Source organism: Protomyctophum parallelum (genome assembly GCF_964188405.1).
Source record: "Protomyctophum parallelum genome assembly, chromosome: 11".
Lineage (NCBI taxonomy): Eukaryota > Metazoa > Chordata > Actinopteri > Myctophiformes > Myctophidae > Protomyctophum > Protomyctophum parallelum.
The window spans coordinates 9573911-9594880 of NC_139707.1; the positions used below are offsets into that span (position 1 = coordinate 9573911).

The 20970-nt window shown below is 40.4% G+C and overlaps 1 protein-coding gene across 1 annotated transcript; it reads right to left on the reverse strand.

Moving 5' to 3' along the window:
- Positions 1–1523: 1523 nt before the first annotated feature.
- On the reverse strand, positions 1524–2276 carry LOC310866561 (2-aminoethanethiol dioxygenase-like; the record flags this gene model as incomplete). Its single annotated transcript, XM_083776209.1, has 1 exon — positions 1524–2276. One exon carries the CDS (start codon positions 2274–2276, stop codon positions 1524–1526), a length of 753 nt encoding a protein of 250 aa, XP_083632335.1.
- Positions 2277–20970: the final 18694 nt, after the last annotated feature.

The window sequence follows — 20970 nt, forward strand, 5'->3', positions numbered from 1 at the left end:
CTACAGGTGCTGTATTTTGCCCCCCTCTTGTGGCTTTTGTGGAGTGTGACTGAGCTTTCACAAAGGTTGTAGTGATACATATTATTACTTGCTCAAGCAAAACGCTTGAGCAAGTATTGTGGACGGCTGGACCAAAAGTGGTATGTACTGTATGTGTGGTATGTATGTACTGTATGTCTCTAATTGGCTATTGATGGTGACGTAATTAAGATATGTTTCAAGATATGTTGAGGGGTGTGCTATATAGCCCCTCCTATGCCCAGCGTTGAGGGTTTGTGAAAACACAAACATTGTGTAAACACAAACACTGTGTAAACACAAACGTTGAAGACAAAGGTGAGGATGAAAATTGTGCCCAGCTTTGAGGATCTGTGTAAACACAAACATTGAAGAAAATTGTGATTGGCCAGAATGAGATGATGTATGGTGATGTATGATGATAAAGAGCCCCCTCACTTCACACGGTGTGATTTTAAAATCAGCTTTTTTATGGTTTGTCCACAAACAAATATTTGCCCCCAGTAGTATTTCCAGAACATGGAAAAAGAGTTTGGTTGGCTTATTATCCCATGAATAGTGAAGACTGAATGACCTTAAACAGAATTATACCAGCGGTTCTCAACCTGTGGGTCTTTTTGGTGGGTTCCCAGATGACAGTGAAGTGACAATTTAAAATACAATCAAACAAAAAAATGAATAAGAAAACAAGACCATTACTGAATCAAAACTATACTGATTTGACTCAACACGGGGAAGCTCACCCAGCCTGGACAAGGAATGGATTGACAGATTGACAGCTCTTTCTCCATTCTGTGGGTGGTGCATGGCCTTTGATTCTGTGGGGGGTGCATGGCCTTTGATTCTGTGGGGGGTGCATGGCCTTTGATTCTGTGGGGGGTGGTGCATGGCCGTTCTTAGTTGGTGGAGTGATTTGTCTGATCCGATAACTCCGGCTTGTTAAATATCACACCTGTGTGAAGTGAGGGGCACTCTCATAATCACTCATAATCATACATCATCATTTATCATCATTGTCATTCAATGTTTGTGTTTACACAAACCCTGAAAGCTGGACATATACTAGCGCCCCTCAAAAAACGTATGAAACATTGGCTAAATTGTCAAATGATATAAGAGGTAAAGTAATTTGAAAATAGACGTAAAAGATCACAACGCAATGATCTTGTAAGCTAGATTTGAGCATTGCGCCTATCACAAAGCAAGTTCAGTCAGGAAACTCGGCGCAGTTGCTGCCGGCCTCACACTCATCCAATCACGCACTTATTCCATGTTCATACCGGCTATTTAAACTGGAAGTTTGCACTGCTCATCCCGCTTGCTTGCTGCTCCACACTCCGATTCTGCTGTAAGTTTAAACTTTTGCTGCTCACCCTCCTCCACCCCAGTTACCTAAAAAGTACCTAAAAAACAGATCCAATTCATCGCCAAACCATAATGTATTGCTCATTTTATAGTCAATAAATATATATTTCATCCATTCACGAGTTGTCCTGACTGAACTGCTACTTTTCAGTCACTTGGGGTCCCGGGTAGTGTTCAGTCCCACACCAGAAGTCTGGAGGCTGAGAGATCTCCATGAGCCGGACCTCCTGCGGGTCCCTGGCCTCGCTCTCTGCGCCGGCCGGCAGTGGTAAAGCTTTGTAGTAATGACAGTCTCGTCCGTCGTCCGGGTCGTAAGGCGGAGCCAGGATGTCCATGAATGCCGTGGGTCCGTCCACGGCGTCTATCTGGTGCAGGTTGTTGGTGTCCGGGCCCAAGACACAGGGCCCGCTGTCCTCCGTGAACTCCCCGGTGGAACGGAGCCGCGCACACTGCAGGGCGCCTCGAGTCGAATGAGGGTCTGTGGTGCTTGCGGCGGCGGCTTTATCCATCTTGTCGAAGCAGGTGATTTGGACGGTGCCGTACATGACCTTGAGCATGCCGTGCATCCCTGGGTGGTCGTGCAGGGGGATGGAGGCCCCCCTCCTCAGCAGGAACACGCCCATGCTGAAGTCGTCCGTCTCGCATATGTGCATGTATGTGACGGGCGGCGCGCTGCGGGGCGGACCGGGCGGCGCGCCGCGGGGCGGACCGGGCACCGTGGCCGCGGCCGGGGAGCCGTCACCTTCCCTCGGGGTGAGCTTCAGGTCCGCAGCCCTGACCTCCGTCATCAGGCTCTTCAGTTTGCTCTGGTTGTCCAGGAAGGCCTTGGCAGGACACGGCTTTCTGAAGGTGATCTGTGCCTGACGGGCGATTCCCTGCACAATGCTTGTCATGTTGTTGTTGTTGTCCTGGTGCGTCATAGCCAAATCATCGACCTGCAAATGTGTGTGTGTGTGAAAACAAATATCTAGTATATTTGCAAAAGCATATCGTATATAGCCTACAGTACATGCACTGGTTTGATGGCTCCGTCTAGAGCGCCTTTTCGCATCTCGACCCGTCGGGATTAATGACCAAAACAACCACAATGAAACAGATTGATTTAAATGAATTCAATAGAATAGGTTCAGTAGCAGGTCATGTTGTTTCCTCTCAGATGCCCCACTTTCAAGTAAATATCACACAGGTCTAGAGAGACACGCAATAACCTCTGTGCGGTGCCTTTCACATAGTTTTATACTTTATGAAATAGTTAACTCTAATTTACAATGGAAGATCAGGTCATATGTCATAGACCTGTGACGACATCAATGACGTCACAGGATGGCCACAAGGCATCTGACATCCACAATCAAGCCATGCCATTCTGATGATTAAAGGTCTTAAAGTTATTAGCATTTTTTTTTTTTTTTTAAGATATTATTTTGCGGCTTACGCCTTTATTGATTTTTTAAGGGATAGAAAGTAGGCTGACAGGAAACGGGAGAGAGATGGGGGGATGACATGCGGTAAAGGCCGTGTCGGGTCCGGGAGTCGAACCCGCGGCACACCGCGACTGGATCACCAGTCCGGTGCCCAGACCGTTACGCTACGGCCTGGGCCAAGTTATTAGCATTTTGACCAAATTTACATTGTGGCTGAGGGCCATGGGATCAGGCAAAACCAGTAGGCCCATCCTATCCTCCAGGAAGCATCAATGCTATTATTTGGGACCAAAGTGTATATGAACTGACTGATCTCTCAATAACAGAAGACTGCCCAACCGAACAACACACGTCACACATCCAGTCCCCAGATGACAGTACAGTGACAATAAGGTCTAAAGAAAAGAAAAGGGCAAATCGAAAGTAACCAACAAATATATCAGAAAGAGGCACAAAGAAAAGAAGACATCACACGTGTGAAGTGAGGGGCACTCTTTTCACAATGAACATGAAATATGACAACTGAATTTATGTGATTGGTTAGCTGATTTTCTTGTCTACATACTGTATGACAGACATTTTCCCTTCGTTGTCAAATGTTTAATTTACGTCATATTTGACGGACATTTGACCTAATTTCTCCTTTCATTGTCAATGGCAAATGTGGGGACAAAAGCTGTATATAGGAGGGGCTAGCGTAAAGAAGCCAAGCTTGTGGATCTGGGGGGTCCTCGGCCTGAAAAGGTTGAGAACGACAGACCAAATCTGGAGTTAATTTAACTCCATGAAGTAAAATCTGACCTTTGCCCTGGCCCCTGATAGTTCCACATTACAGATAAGAAGTAGGGAGACTGATGAAGCTTGATTTATTTCAGCCACAGTCATACTTAGTTGCATCCAGATGTTGATGTCAAATTGTCAAATATTAAATAATAATTCAAATGACATGACGGGTCACAGCTGGACAAAAGACAGAGGAAGCCCACACCAGCCATCTCTCGATCATGATCAGGGTTTCTCAAAAGTGGGTACCGTTGCACCCTAGGGTCCAGGGCTGCCTTGGGATAAATATTAGCAATATCACATTATGTTTAACCACAATTTACACCAAATCTCTTCTCCAAAAGTAGCAGATATACAAGCTCACAACACAACGTGTCACTGAGCTTGTATATCTGCTATTTTTTGGAGAATGTCCCCCCCAGAATTGGGATGTTGAGCCTCAAGTGGTTAATGGAAACGGATATTCTCTCAAGTTTTCCTTGTGACATAAACATTTTACTATTTCCCTACTGTAATATGGCGTTATGATTCAGGGGTGCTGTGGATGAAACGGTTATTTTCATCCACTGCCTTGAACCAAAACTTTTTGAGAACCATTGCTCTAGATTAGGCTCAGTCTCAAAAGCTTGTAGCCTATATTGCTTTTAGAGAAAAAGAAAACAGCTCAGGGATCCAACAAAGAATGTTAAGAATGTTCCCCTGTGGCCTTAAATAGCTTCATTGATGGGCAAAGTAAAACACCTACAATTCAAAATAGATATTATAGTCACTATATAGAATATATAGTTTCATACCTGAGAGGCTGAGAACAGCTGCTGAAGAGGACTTTGTTTCCAACATGTGGCAACGTCGCCAACAGTGCAACGTGTGACACAGCAGCAGCAGCAGCAGTGGCTTTCGTTTGACGATATAATACAAAACGTGGATTGAATTTCATCAGTCTGCTTATTACAGATGCTGCTGACATAGCTTAGGTGCTGTGTGGAAATAAAACAAACAGAGAAAACTCACATAAAAGGCAGTCTAGACTGTTGTCTCAACAACAGTGTCCCACTGTCCCAATTCAAACTATGCGGAATGAATGACCAAGTGCACTTTGAATGGGTCACCTCGGGTGAATTGCTCAACAGCACCAGTGCCAATTAAAGCAGTATAAACAACCCAGCACAAATAATGGCTATTGTCCATTAATGGCCACACGGTGTCAGCGTTGCACCACAAGTGAGCAGGTTTCCCTGCAATGTGACTAAAGAAAGTAGTAAAAGACAACATTGCAGGCAGGTGAGGTGGGTCACCAATGTACTTTTTCACATCACTTCCAATTTCCCCCGTAAGCCTATCCTGTATGAGTCATGTAAGTCACAGAAAAAAATACAAGAGTTGGAACACTGGCCCTACCTTTATTGATTCATTCATTCATTCATTCATTGACTGACACAATAAAATATGACATGGTATGGGGCAGCCCGTGCCCTATATAATTTAATACATGCACAATCAAAGACATGTGTACATCTGACATTTTAAAGTAAGGATTGAATTAGTAAAAAAATAGTTTATAAGGTTATCAGATGAATATAACACATTTTAAGGTAAACCAAAAAACACAATTTTCCCATTATATTGTGGCTAATATTTGTGAACAAGCGACTGTTGATTTGTTTTAGGTAAATAAAATAATAACCCAAATGTATTTGTGGACCCGTCTGCTTTATGGAGCCTCGGGCCATCGGCCAGCCTTTCCACATGACGTGCATAATCATATCTTTGTAATTATTTGTCAAAAGAATAAAACAATAACGATAACGCCTGAGAGCTTATTTCCCCTCAAGGTCAAGGTGTTTCTCGGCTTGCTGAATAATCGTGACTATGGTGAAGTTAACCTTGATTATTTGATTCAACAGGCAGTGTTATTAGCCGTCTGTGCAGCAAAGGTTCTAAGGAGGACCAGATTCACAGGATGAAGGGTGGGTCCATCCCAGTTAGGCTACAGTTCACAGTGAGTGAGTAGCATCATAGGCCGTAAAGGTAGCATTGAGATCATGAGCACAGCATTTCTCAAAGTAGGGTCCTGGGACCCCAGTGGTTCCAAGGAGGTCTCCACCAGCAATGTGGGCAGTAGTTTGACTTTACTTATAGTTTATTTCATTTGTTAGAAGTTATCACATTTGTACATAATTTGGTCAATATGTAAAATTATAAACAATACAATAATGTAATAATAATTAATAATAAGTCATACAATTTAGCAATAGAACATTTTTTGTATGTTTGCTATTAACATTACCGTAATTTCCGGACTATAAGCCGCACCTGAATATAAGCCGCACCAGCCAAATTTAGGGAAAATCCCATATACAAGCCGCACCGGACTATAAGCCGCACCGGACTATAAGCCGCAGCGACGTTAGCTCAGAGCCTGAGATGGCTCTGCGTTAGCAGTAAAAATCCATAGATAAGCCGCACCGTTGTATAAGCCGCAGGGTTCAAATCATGGGTAAAAAGCTGCGGCTTATAGTCCGGAAATTACGGTAATTACAAATTAATATTTACTCTACCATTTATCCTTTGACCATCGTTTATGCCAATTACATGTAGTCGCTCTGGATAAGACAAATAATTAGGCTAGTCTTACTCTAGTAGTTTTATTTGCTCAAAAAGTCACTTGACTTGGAATCCACATCAGTGGCTGTGATTTCTGTGAAGCCAAATTTGACTTGAACTGGATATCACGATCTATCCCTCTTGTAGTATCTGGCATCTCAATCAATGTCAAATGAGTTAAGTTCTTCTATTCCCCACTCTACATATTGAGCATTCTTCCTTTCTGCGATAAAAGCCAAAATTGACTGATCTGTCTGTTGGCTGGAAGATGTGGTCTCTGGTTCATCCCAACCCACATCTTCATCTATTGTCACCAGTGTTGAGAAACAACCACGACACCAGTCACCCTCGTCGTTGGAGTACAACTTATCAACCTTATGCTTTGATGCATCAAACTTTTCAGAGACTGCAATGCCATAAGTAAAGGCACTTTTTCGTGATGCTACTACTTCTTCCAAACATGACGGCTCCCTTCAAAATTGCCTGCTGGGCCATCAAAGGGCAAAGTACTGTGCACTGAGCACCAAACCGTTTGGTAATGTGTGTACGCAGAATCTTACTAGAGGCATAACCCCCCCACTAACACAAGGTACTCGATGGCGAAATCCTTTTTCAAGATTTCATTGATACTTTTAGTCATGCCAGTCAGACTTTCATCAAAGAAAGATCTCAGCCTCTCCTTTAAGATTTTGATCAAACCCTCATCCCAAAACACACCTGTCTCCATTGGTTGCCTTTGCCTTTGCTGGGCTAATGCTGCCAAGTTAAATGGGCAGGAGATCTCTACGTCATCATCCACACATTTAAAAACAGAGAAGTTATACAACAGCTTTTGAAGCTCACTGGGATATGTTCTTTCATACTCATTCCAGAGATCATCAGAGAATATTTCCTTGAGGAAACATTTGAACATTTTGTTAACATGAGGCCAGCTCTTTCAGGACTCCTCCATCCAATACCTCATGCACCGTGATGTCAATGGTACCACCTGTAAGACAACAATGTTAGGCTTTGAAAATGAGCGCAAGAATGGACAGAAGTCTATTGCAAACATATCCCCCATATTGGAAACCAGAAGAAAGCTCGTCCAAGTCAACAATAATGAAATGAAAACGGATGGCAAATATCCTAGTTTTTATAATATGAGCACCCTGTGGTATGTCACTAAGCCCCACCCTTTGGACAGCCTATTTGTACAGTGTGCATTGGTGCAGGTGACAGACCAGCTTCAAGTGTCGACACAAATAAGATGTGGGAAAAAACAACACGAGAAGATAGGAGCAAACCGGCAGTGAAAATGGTAACTTTTTATTTATGTTTATTTAATGGAGGATGTGATAGGCAAGTTGGTCGAAAAATAAATGATGTTCATTCATGACTAGGAAATAAAAGTAAAATGTAGGCCAAGCAACTTGATGAACAAAGATGTACTTCCCTTTAAAAATGTTGATAATATATTTAACTCCTTTTATCACTATAAGCATTTTGTTATTTTATTGGGTCAGACAGCATAAGGTTTTTGATGAATAATTGGCTACTTAAAATATATGTTTATACCTACAGCATAGATCTGATTCCTCTGGTCGTGATATGCGAGACCACAAGTAAGTGAAGCAACATACACCGTGAATAATATTGAGTAATCTTATATTGAGTAATCTCAACACTGAATTAAGTAATCTTATTTAACATCACATAAGCCTACAATTACAATAACACACAATAACTTGCACACCGCTACCCAGAGCTGATGCCATGGGTGGTGGATACAACCTGTTGAAGTTGTCTTCGCCTGGGCTAATGTTTCACTTCATTGGTTCTCTTTCTATTCCATAATCCTAACATTTTCACATACTCTAGGGTTCTCTAAACAAGATTCTGCAAATGTATGACTTGAGCAACTAGCATGTGATTTGCAATTTTTTGCACACAGATGGAATGTTAGTATATGAGTGAGAATGCAACTTATGGGAGTGGTACTACCAATTTAAATGTTTTAATAATGCAAACTGATTCATGCTTTTAACAGTGATTATCAGCCACAAAATGAACATCATACCAACCGAGAAGGACGTAATCCAAGGTAGCTACTGTACTTTTTACACTACAGACTGGTATATTTCTTATTATTTCATATTAACTGAAGTCTTTATCTCTGTTATGCCGTCACCAAATTAGCTGTGGCAGGTGTGAACACACTGTGCGAGAACATCGTGATTCGTGAGCTAAATTTATTTGTTTACATTTTACAAATATATTGTATTTATTTTGTTATCATTAATATGCTGTAGCCTACTAATTGTAATAATTGATTAATTCTGTTCTGAAGTGTTTTATGTATTTCCAATATGTTTGTAATAAATACAGTATGGATGAGATGGAGAAACATTACACGGAGAAAATAAACAAGGAAAGGTAAATATGTTACTATATTATTACATAAATACACTATGATTTCAAGATGTGTAAATTACTTTCCACCTGGTGTCATCTATTTTCTGAATTAAAATTCTATCAGATCACCTTGAACACTAAGACATAAAAAAAAGGATAATACAGTAATTAATGAAATTGTTGTTCAAGGAGTTATAAGCATAAATGTTCACATGAAGAATTTTCCTCCCTCAGAACTGAACTGGCACAATGTAAGGAAGAATACAAATCATTCAAAAGCAGGTATGTAAAATTATTCTGAAAAAAGATAATGTCATTTTACATACATTTTCTCTATTAAAGGGATAGTTCAGATTTTTTTTTAACTTAAGTTGTATTAAATACTTGCCTTTAATATAGTGGTTGCAACTGTATTAATTGATTGCCCGAGTCCCGTGGTGGGAGTTCTGCTCTGGTTTTGGTCAATATTAAGTAGCTCCGGTCATGCTGTTGGGGGCACTAAGTAAATTAATCCACAAAACGAACGTATTTTGTATTGTTGACCTATTTCTAAAATATTAGTGCGACTTTCGTTCAACTTTGACCCCTCTATCACATGGAACTATTTTTTGGGCGTAGTGATATGGACACAAAAAACATAGTTCTGTGGTAAAAAAAGAACGAAAGTTGCACTAATATTTTAGAAATAGGTGAACAATACAAATGACGTTAGTTTTGTGGATTAATTTACTTTTACTTCGTGGCCCCCAGTGCCCCCCACCAAATGACCGGAACTACTTGATATTTCACCAAAACCAGAGCAGAACTTCCACCACGGGACTCGGGCAATCAATGAATACAGTTGCAACCACTATATTAATGGCAAGTATTTCATACAACTTCAGTTTAAAAAATCTGAACTACCCCTTTAAGACACTTGTGCACAAACGCAACTACAAATAAATGAAAAGGTTGTTATACAACATGAAAATCTAATCTTTTTTTAATCTTATGAAGAATGGGAGTCGATCTAAAAAATGAATTAAAGGCAGGAGATTGTGAAAGCATGGACAGTCCTGTTAGCACGACACAATTGCAAGCCATGTATGAACAACTAATCCTCATCAAGTGGAAAAAAATGAAGGATGATTTGAAAACAAAGAAAGGAGACCGAATGCTGGCAAATGAATTGATCCGGGTATGTGTACATGTGATGACTGAAAGTTGTGCTGTTACGGATTTATGTTCTGCAGTTTCCTTAAATTCTTGGCTTAATTCACTACATCCATGCACCCAATGCTTTTATTATAATATAGGGAATGTTTGAGGCTTCAAGGAAGGATATGGATGCAAAGAAGAAGCAATTAGAGGAAATGTTTGCATTCCACAAGCACAGCACGTCACCACCACCCAAGGATGTACGATGACATGATTACAAATAAATACCTAATTTAATCTTGTACTTGTGCAGTTTTGTTAATATTCTACCTTTCTCATACAGGTAGGGTACAATAAATTGGCTGCCCAAAAGAATCTACAAATGGCTGTATACCACAGCAGGAAAGAAGAGGTTGTTAAGGTATGGTTGATACACATCAAAGTTCTGTGCACTACAAAAGTATAGCATACTTATACTGTAGTGTACATGAAGCATGTATAGACTGATAGACTATAGAGGCTATTCAGGCCAATAGAGGAAACAGTATTGTAAGGTGCTTGCGTTTAGGGTGGGTTGTGGTTTTATGAATCACTGAATGAAATTATTCGATTGTTTAATGTACAGTATACATAGAACCATTCGAAATCTTAGTTTGTCAATATTGTCCATATTGTCTCCTAAAGGTTCCGTTCCTGAAATACCAAGAGAGGGTCCCTACAGAGTTGGCATCACCATTCAGAGTTCTGGCTGCTGAATGCTACTGGTTGGGTTGTTTGATGGCTTTAAACCATCACCCACTTCAGCCTGACTGGGAGAGTCTTAATCCTGGATCTGATGATTGGAATATCTTCCCACCTAAGCTTACTTCCAGCATGGGCCAATCAATGGAGTAATACGTTTAAAAATGAGGGTTACTAAATTAATGGGATGAATTGATTCAAGATTCAAGAGGTTTTATTTGTCACTGACTTATACAGGTACCTTTATGCTTGATTATTCTTTTTAGCTTTATTCTTTTTAGCTTTTATTTGTATTATTTTCATTATTATCACTATTAGTATTTTGTTAGGTGTTCCAGTGCAGTTGCTTCTGGTCTTGATGTAGTGTTTCAGTGGTTTGGAGAGCATCTATGTTTTGTTGATGTTGTAAGTGTATTGTTCTGTGTCGACATGTTTAATGTATTGTTTTGTCTATGTACTGTATTCATCTCAAGGGGCTATCCTCTAAAGGAAATACATTTTCAATATATATACAAGCAGGGAAATGTTGTTGGGTCATATCTTGCAGATTGTGCTACATGTAACAAACAATATATTTAAACAATGGGGGAAAAATACTGAAACAAGTAAGTTATTGGTTTGGGCTTATTATAAATACAAATATACAGATTCATTGTAGAATATTGATACATCTTTGTGGCGTATCTAATTGTTATCATTATGCTTGTATGTGTCCGGATTGCTCAGTCGGTAGATTAGGCTAGGCTATTACTGGATTTGACGCTTGGAATATCTTCCTGCCCAAGTGCTTATAAGCTTATGAGCCGGAGCTAATGGAGCAATACATTAAAAATGTTTTAAATGAGGGTTACTAAATTAATTCATTCAAGATTCAAGAGGTTTGACTTATTTTTATTTTTATTTATTTTCTCTTTTTTTGGAGGGGGCGGGGGGGTAGTGGGGAATAAAAATACATTCACAGATTTGCCCACTTATTTTACTAATGACAATAGTAGAGTGATAGAAAATATAAATTAAGTGGTAATTTTATTCAAATTCTTTTTTTTTGTAAATGTAGGGCCAAGTCTGGCTAATTCCATTCCACAACATGATGGGCAAAATGATGGTGAAGGGGGAAGTAGAATAATTCAGTCCATGTTTCTAGGAGAAGTGAGTGAAAATGAAATAAATCAATTGTATCAAAATCAAAGAACAAAACATCAACTGATTGTGATGGGATAGATATGATCATTGTGAATGATCATTGTGAAGAAGACTATTGACTGTATAATTAAACCTTTTAGTTATATTTGTAAAATTTCTTTTAGTACAGGAGTTTTTCCACGGCAAAGGTTATACCACTTTTTAAAACCGGATATAAACATGATTTTACTAATTATAGACCAGTACACAACCAACACAACCATATTTTACAGCACTGTGTGCCTCCGTACATTGACAAGCTTTATGTTGATGCTGATCTTCCTTTTCCAGCAGCGTGTGTAGAGACCACTATGGCAGGGATTTTCAACAGGTGGTCCGTGAAGGTATTGCATGTGGTCCCTGACCATGCATTTCGTATTGTAGCAAAGTGAAGATTTTGTATTTTCTTCCACGGAACAGTGCACTACTTTTGGTGGACGTGGAAGTGCATAAATGTTATCAGTTACTGGGAAGTCTGAGGTTAAGAAATTCCACAGAAGAGGGAGTTCTCAAGAAGGGTGCAGTCTACCAGCTTACCTGATTGAGTCATCATTATTAGGAAATGTGCCCATTTGTCTGCTCTATCAGTACTGTATCAGTTAACCTGAGTTTAATGGGAGGATGGATAAAGTAAGAGAAGTGTAACCGTGGGATAGGAATAGATCAGTGGTTCTCAAAAGATATATCTTTTGGCTCTGGACCACTCGTATATTTCAGTTAAATAATGACTTGGCTTGATACAATTAGTTGCACTTAGTATCGTGCAATGAATTAAATCAAGCCCTTAACAGACATGATTTCATTTTAATCTTTTTATTAGCTATCAATTAAAATATTTTCTTACATTTGACGTTTAATTTCAATATTTTTATTAGCTATTGATTCAAATATTTTCTTACATTTGATGGACTTTTGAAATACTGTATTATTTAAACATTTAAATACATCTAACAAAGACATTTTATTTATATTTCCATGGACCACCTGCAGGCCTATTATGCCATGGACCACTAGTAGTCCGTGGACCATCTGTTAAGAAACAGTGGTATCATAGTATGTATATATTGCATAGCATTAGCAAGTGTTATGAAAGCGCTAAGCTTAGCCCATATACCCTCCCAACACAACAGTGGTCCCTAGCTTGATTCTTAGTCAGGTTGGTGGTCCCTTGTTCACAATCAGTTGAAAACCCCTGTCTAGTAAAATATTCAAATTCTTTGAGATAGGATTTTTTGATTTTCATGAGCTGTATGCCATAATCATCAAGATTAAAACAAAAAAAGGTTTTAAATACTTCACTTTATGCACAATGAATTGAGAATATATAAAAGTTTAACTTTTTGAATTATATTACGGGAGAAAATGAACTTTTACACAATAGTCTAATTCATTGAGATGGACTTGTATATTGTCTATACTTTCTTATTTTTTAATATTCACAATCTAATCTTAAATGTAATTTTAAATAAAGTCTCAGTATGACATGCTCTTTAATATATTGCAGGAGATTTGTGGTACTGTACGTAATACCTGCGCCACGTACATACGTCGTACGGTTTGTGTGAGTCAACTCAATGGTATATGTGACCACAGTGGAAAAGATGAACAACTGATATTATAATAACACTCAACAAGCATATATTCATGGAGACCCTCGATCCACAGGCTCACCATCAGACCACCTCCTCGCCTCTTAGGGTTAGGCACCTTTGCTTCAAACTATTGTGACACTGCATTCCTTTAAATCAAGCCATGCCCTTCATTAATCACTCATCCTACTATAAATGCGCCACGTCTCTGTGTGCGTGCGTACGTGTGGGTGTGTGTGTGTGTGTGTGTGTGTGTGCGGTTGTAATGCACGTAACTCGAGAACCGTATCCGGTTCCAGCATCATACATATTTTCTCATCAACATAGACCACATAGGTGGGCCCCACCGTGGCAATTTATGTGGGGCTGGCATGGGTCCCTTTATGGTTTCAAGGTGGGCTGAACTATATGGGCCTCAAGTGGGCTTGTCAGCGGGCACCAGATGGTTCCCATTTGGGCTTGCCCGTGTGGGCTTGAAGTGGGTTCTACCTTGGCCCTAGGTGGGCTCCAACTAGACAATTCTATGTGGGACCCCCTAACTGGGCTTGCCCATGTGGGCTTTCAGTGGGTTCTACCTGGGCCTGAGGTGGGCCCCACCTTGACAATTCTGTGGGACCCACCTTTTTCACAAATGGCAGGGATGTCAAACTCATTTTGGGGTGGCGGCCGCATTGGACGAAATGTGCAACGTTACAAGCATGCTCACGCATGTTTACGTACACAGCTGTCACTTGGCTTTGTTGTCTCCACCACAATAGAGAGTATGTTTTGCACTCCGTCTGTCCGTGTCCGTCCGTCCTTCCGTCTGTGAACAGCTAATCTCCGGCACCGTTAACCCGGTCAATGCCAAATTTTGCACACACTCACTAGATGCCAAAGATGCCAACGATGAACTCATCTGCCCCAAAAGTCTCATCTGCCCCAAAAGTCTTTGGACAGTAGGGCTACACCTACAGATTTTGTCCAAACATCACGCAAATTGGTACACAGTCTCTCAACGAAACAGGTCTTTCAGATTTCTCAGACTCCATCCTGATTGGCTAAGATTGACTTCCAAAGTGTGCTCAGTTTCAAACCAAATGCTGCAAATTATGAACACATTGTGTGATTTCCGTGAAATTGTGCACGCATATTCCAACTAGGCCGAGGAAGAAATGCCACATGAACATTTTCAACTCAGCCTCATGGTGGCGCTATAACTGGCCGAAAAGTGTTTTTACCTCTAATTTACTTTTGTTGACCTTTTATCCAACCACCAGATGAAGGCAAGCTGCAATGTCCTACATTCCTATCCTGGTGGAGACCTGTGCCCAGAAGGGCACTTTTTCTAGTTCTTCCTGTTGTTGTATTGTGCATGCTATAGCTACACTACATCAGACAATTAAAATTATAATAAGAATAGCTACTTACATTATTGACTTTCATTATAGGTATTATACCTGTAGCCTAGAAGCCATTTGCTATGAGAGATGCTATTTTTATTTATGGAGCGCCAATAAACCATTTGAAAATAGAATATTTAAATTTAAAATACTGTCTCAGCAGAAGTTGAAGTGATGAACAATGGAACATTAATAAAATATGAGTGAATATCAATAACTAATTCTTCAAAACATATTTATTTTTAAAATCTTAATTGTTATATTTCAACAAATACAAATCATAACCTTTGACAGGAATGTGCTCGAGAATTACCTTTTTTGACAGACTCATACATTTATGCTCTACAAGTGGGGGGTATGTTTGACATGGCTGCCATATGGGATAGATGTGGGATCCAAGTGGGCTTGCCTGTGAGATCCACATGGGCTAAGACTGGCCCATGTGGACCCCACAGGCAAACCCACTTATATTAGGCTTGAAGTTGGTTCAGACTGGGCACTGCATGGTTCCTTTGAAAAGATGATAAATGTTTATTTAAAAATACAGTGAAAATAATAGATAAGATAAAAATAGAAATGAAGACAATGCACAAGTGTCAGTGCATGAGAAAAAGTCACACACATATTCAGCAAATGTAGATATTTTCATACAGTATAATAAATACATAAAAATCACTTTAAATGCAAATAAATATACCAATTATGCTCCACAGGGACTAACAGAAAAATATATAGTAAAAACAAAAAAAATACAGGTAGAAAATGTGAGAGGTATATTAAAATCGTCCATTGTCCAAAATAGTTTTTAGGCCTGAGGAAATATGAGATTCCGTTTCATGTTTCAGATGAATCTCAGGTGTGTCTCTTGAACCCTTGGGTACGGTCCCAAGGAAAGGAGAAAGGAGATGGCCTTTTCAACACATTTTTCCCAGTTGGCATCTTGTCATTATGTTGGAGGACGACTAAATGTTTCAAGAGACACACCCACACGCACAGAGCTGAGATTCATCTGAAACGGAATATTCATATTTCCTCAGGCCTAAAAACTATTTTGGACGGGACCTTACCCAAGTTCCCTCAGCCCTATGTTCCCTCATTCCAAAACAGACCCTATGTTCCCTCCAGTGGGGGCTGGTGGTGATTTGAGCAAATGCTCCACAACAACACAGTGAACTCCAGTGAACGTTGTTCGTATGTCCGTATATATATTTTTTAATATTCACAATTTTAAATATATAGTGTCAGGATGACATGCTCATTAATATGTTGCAGGAGATTTGTGGTATTGTATGTGGTATCAGTGTCCTTGTGGTTAGAGTGTCCGCCCTGAGACTGGGAGTTTGGGGTTCAATCCCCGGCCTGGTCATACCAAAGACTGTAAAAATGGGATCCAATGCCTCCCTGCTTGACACTCAGCATCAAGGGTTGGATTGGGGGTAAGTCCCCGCGACATACTAGCGTCATGTCTAGGGGGTGTACTTGTACATCAAACTGCCTCACGCTACAGAAACAGGAGATAGGCTCCTGCCCTATGGGCCTCATGGCTCGGCAAGGCTACTTACTATGCGATATCGGTACCATATTTGTCAGTATGTGTGAGTCAAGTCAATTGTATGACCACAGTGGAAAAGAACATGGCATGATAGTTGTTAAAGATGGCAGAACTAACTAACAGAATTAAATAGTTATATTTTTGTCAGTTGAGAGAAAGTGTTTCAAAGTGTCAAATTACAATAACTAAATCATAATACTCAACAAGCATAATTCATGGAAACCCTTGATCCACAGATGACCTCCTCAGCTCTGATCAAGGTTGGGCACCCTAATCAAACTACTATTCTGACACTGCATTCCTTCTCAGGTATGTTTCCAGTCATCTGCAATCTTTCTCATCAACCTAGAGTACAGTACCACACCTTAATTGACACCACAACTATTTATGCTACGTTGACAAACACAAAACACATAAGAGTAATACAGACAGCATTTTTTTCCAATGAAATTGCCATTAGATGGTATACTATTTCCCCCCAAAACAGCTCGTCTCGTCTTTTTTTCTCCTCATCTTTTTTCTCGCCTCGTCTTATTTTTCTCGTCTCGTTTCGTCTCGTCTTTTTTTCTCTCATCTCGTCTTTTATTTCTCATCGCATTTTTTGTCTCGTGCTTTTTTCTCGTCTCACCACGCATCAAGGAAGCAGGCACGACTGCAATTCATCTTAATCTGGAAGAACCTGTTAAACAAGACACTACCAGCACTCACGGAACTGTCCTTAAAGGAACTTTATTGTTTTGATTTCCCAGAGTATAATTTTTCAGTTCCTTGTTCCTTGTTCCTTGTATATATATATTTTACCTTCCTTGTCTGGTTAAATGTGGTAATGTGTAAAAAGGCTGAGTCAGACTTGTTGTTCACAGCGCACACCTGACACAATATATGAAATATTCAGACTGTACATGACCAAGACATCTCCCTTCAGGAACGGTATGGGTATTTGTGACATGGGGTACCAGAGCTAAAGGAAACCCATATTACTAAAGTATGGCTTTCCCGGTGTATTGTGCAGGAGGCCATCCAGTTGGCTTATGCCAGTACAGGGTTTCAGCCTCCTGAAGGCCTTAGGACCCAGGATGCTGCCATACCCTGCGTAGAGCAGGGTATGGCTCTGCTGTGGGCCTCTGCTGGTAGAATCTAAAGCAGCAGCATAAAATATTTGCGAGAAAAACAAAATAGGTCAAAATGGGCATATTGTTTTACAGCCCAATAAATCGTCTTCCATTGGCCTTCATTGAGTTGATTGATTGACAGCTGACATGACAAGCCTCTGTTACGGGTCTCAGGGCTGCTGAGTACCTCATTAATAAAACTGAACCTGAATAAACAGGGATAAAGATGGAGCAATGAGTGTTGCTTTCTTTCCAGAATGTAACTGAGGGGAACCGGAAGCTGCGCTCCTTATATTGGGACCCCAGAGAACCTGGGCTAGGACAAACGTTCCGTCCTCACTGCATGTTACACTTTGCTAGTGCAATTAATTCACAGTATTAATTGTAAACCTTCATAAAACGAAATTATTAAATAATTCAACAGACTCTTAAAACACATTAAGTTGGGTCACACTCTCCTGGTGCTGCAACACCTTTGTTGATTTACACAACATTGGGGCTAATATTTGTCAGCCCCAGAGCCTATAGTTCAATCACATTGGAAGTGGCTCGGGAGGCATCCTTTGGTTAGACATAAGGTTGGTGTAGGGTGCGTTAAGACGACCGGATTAAGGTTGTTGAGGGGTGCGTTAAGGGTTAGGTTAGGTTTAGGTGTGCTGTCCCGTGGGAGGTTAGGTTAGGGTGAGGGTTTGAGATGGTTAACATCGGTAGACAACTTGACTGCGTGTGCGTGCGTTTATCTTGATTTGTGAGTTATCTTGGCACAGTACCATGGGTGTGTACACGTAACAAAACCATGCTGCTTCTATGCAACGATTGGTATGTGGTAATGTGGTTGACACGCACTGTAGGAGGAGAAGATGAGTTCAGTTATGTACCAGTGCCACTGGCTATTTTGTTTAAAGCGGCATTACACCTCAAGCAGACTGTAATTATGAAACCTTTTAATTAATTGTCTGGTTTGGGTGTTTTGTTCATAAAGTGCATGCTATTCTTGTGTGATCCTCAACACAGGATTTGATATATCCAGACTAAGATTATTAGTATTGCCTTCACCACCAATAACCATGATAGTACAGCAGCTATCTGCACCCGGGGGCATCACTATGCCAGCTTGTGCATGTGATCGATTTGCATTAATGTTTTATTTTTGCCACGGACATGCAAAACAAGTGATCAATGATATTACCAGAACACAAATGTATAGCCTACAGTACTAATATACTCTATATATATATTGTCTACTCTATTCCACTGCGCTACACATTTTAAAATAAGTCACTTGTTGTGACCTTTACTTGGGGACATGAGGAGACAGGAAGTTCTACAGGCTAAACTAGTTTTGTTTGTCAACGTAGCTTAAATAGTTGGTGTCAGTTCATTAAGGTGTGTACTCTACTCATGCATGTCAGGATTTAAAAGGAATGTTTCACTGTTCACTGTTTCACTGTGTTGTTGTGGAGCATTTGCTATAACAAAGTAGATAAACTAGACCCCATGCAGTAGTGTCATTGCTGTAACTTGCTATCTGTAATGTGTTCTGTTGCTGCAGGGTGAACTACTGTATGGGTAGCATTATAGTATAATTGATGCCTTACAGCCCCCCCCCCCCCCCCCCTGTCTGTTTTGGAATGAGGGAACATAGGGCTGAGGGAACATATAGGGCTGAGGGAACATATAGGGCTGAGGGAACATAGGGCTGAGGGAACTTGGGTACGGCCCCCATTACAGGATACTGGTTTCTTCAGTATTATGGCAGACGAGGCCAGGTCCTCTAAAACGGAACAATTGTCAATTTGTTTAAGATGCGTTGAGCAGCTTGAAATCAAGGAGCGTTTTCTGTGTTTTATTGATTGCTCAGCATCTCGTGGTGCAGCTGCTATAGTGGACGCTATAAACACAGGACTGGAGATGGGTGGTTAAAAAAACATCCCAATTGTTGCTCAGAGTTATGACGGTGCCTCCGTAATGTCGGGTCACGTTTCAGGCGTGCAGCAAAAAAAATGAAACCCCGTGCTGTGTGTGTGTGTGTGTGTGTGTGTGTGCGCGCACACACACACACACACACACACACACACACACACACACACACACACACACACACACACACACACAGCACTACGGGGTTTCATTAGTACAGCAGGTAGTAGTGTGCTGCTGTACTACCTAAATAACTATTTTTTAGGGGTTAGGGCATTGTAAAAACGCTAAAATAATAAAATAAAGGTTTAAAAAATCGCCGGTCGCTCGCCAAGCTGTCGCACCCCCTGGCGTCTAGTTCAAGCTCCGCCTATGACCGAGGTGTGGCATCCCCTGCAGGAGAGTGTGACCCAACCTAATGTGTTTTAAGAATCTGTTTAATTATTTAATAATTTTGTTTTATGAAGGTTTACATTTAATACTGTGAATTAATTGCACTAGCAAAGTGTAACATGCAGTGAGGACAGAGCGTTTGTTCTAGCCCAGGTTCTCTGGGGTCCCAATATAAGGAGCGCAGCTTCCGGTTCCCATCATTCTGGAAAGAAAAGCAACACGTCAAATATTTTCATTGCTCCGTCTTCATCCCTGTTTATTCAGGTTCAGTTTTGAGACCCGTAACAGAGGCTTGTCATGTCAGCTGTCAATCATTCAACTCAACGAAGGCCAATGGAAGACGATATGGGCTGTAAAATAATCTGCCCATTTTGACCTATTCAGTTTTTCTTGCAAATATTTGATGCTGCAGCTTTAGATTCTACCAGCATATAAACACAGCAGAGGCCCTTCCACGGACTATGAATGGGCCTTTTGCGTCATAACACAGTACGTGCCCTCTTGCCCGAGGGTATAAATGCATGCATACTCGCCATGCGAAAACGTTTTCGCATTTTTACATTTTTTTATCCCACGATTTTGTAACCCATTTTTCACCCCTGTGTCAATCGTCTAATTTGATCCTGGGCTCTACACACCCTCCACCAACCTAGTCCCCATATATGGGGGACAAGGGGAGAGCAACAGACTTGAACTCATGCTTCCTTCATGCCTGAGTGTCCAAGTTGCTCCTTTCCACCTGACAGGGGGGAGTTTCCCTGGTTTGATGTAGCGCGTGGAAGGAACACGTTATTCCAACCAGTTCCTGGTATCGGCATTGCATAATACTATGCAATATATACATACCACTGTTTCTTAACAGATGGTCCACGGACTACTAGTGGTCCATGGCATAATAGGCCTGCAGGTGTTCCATGGGAAAATGTTTTAAAATATAAATAAAATGTCTTTGTTAGATCTATTAAAATATGTTTAAATAATACAGTATTTCAAAAGTCCATCAAATGTAAGAAAATATTTGAATCGATGGCTAATAAAAAGATTGAAATTAAACATCAAATGTAAGAAAATATTTGAATCGATAGCTAATAAAAAGATTGAAATTAAACATCAAATGTAAGAAAATATTTGAATTGATAGCTAATAAAAAGATTAAAATGAAATCATGACTGTTAAGGGCTTGATTTCATTCATTGCACGATACTACGTGCAACAAATTGTATCAAGCCAATTAAGGCATTATTTAACTGAAATATACGAGTGGTCCAGAGCCAAAAGATATATCTTTTGAGAACCACTGATCTATTCCTATCCCACGGTTACACTGATAGAGCAGACAAATGGGCACATTTCCTAATAATACTATGAATGAAG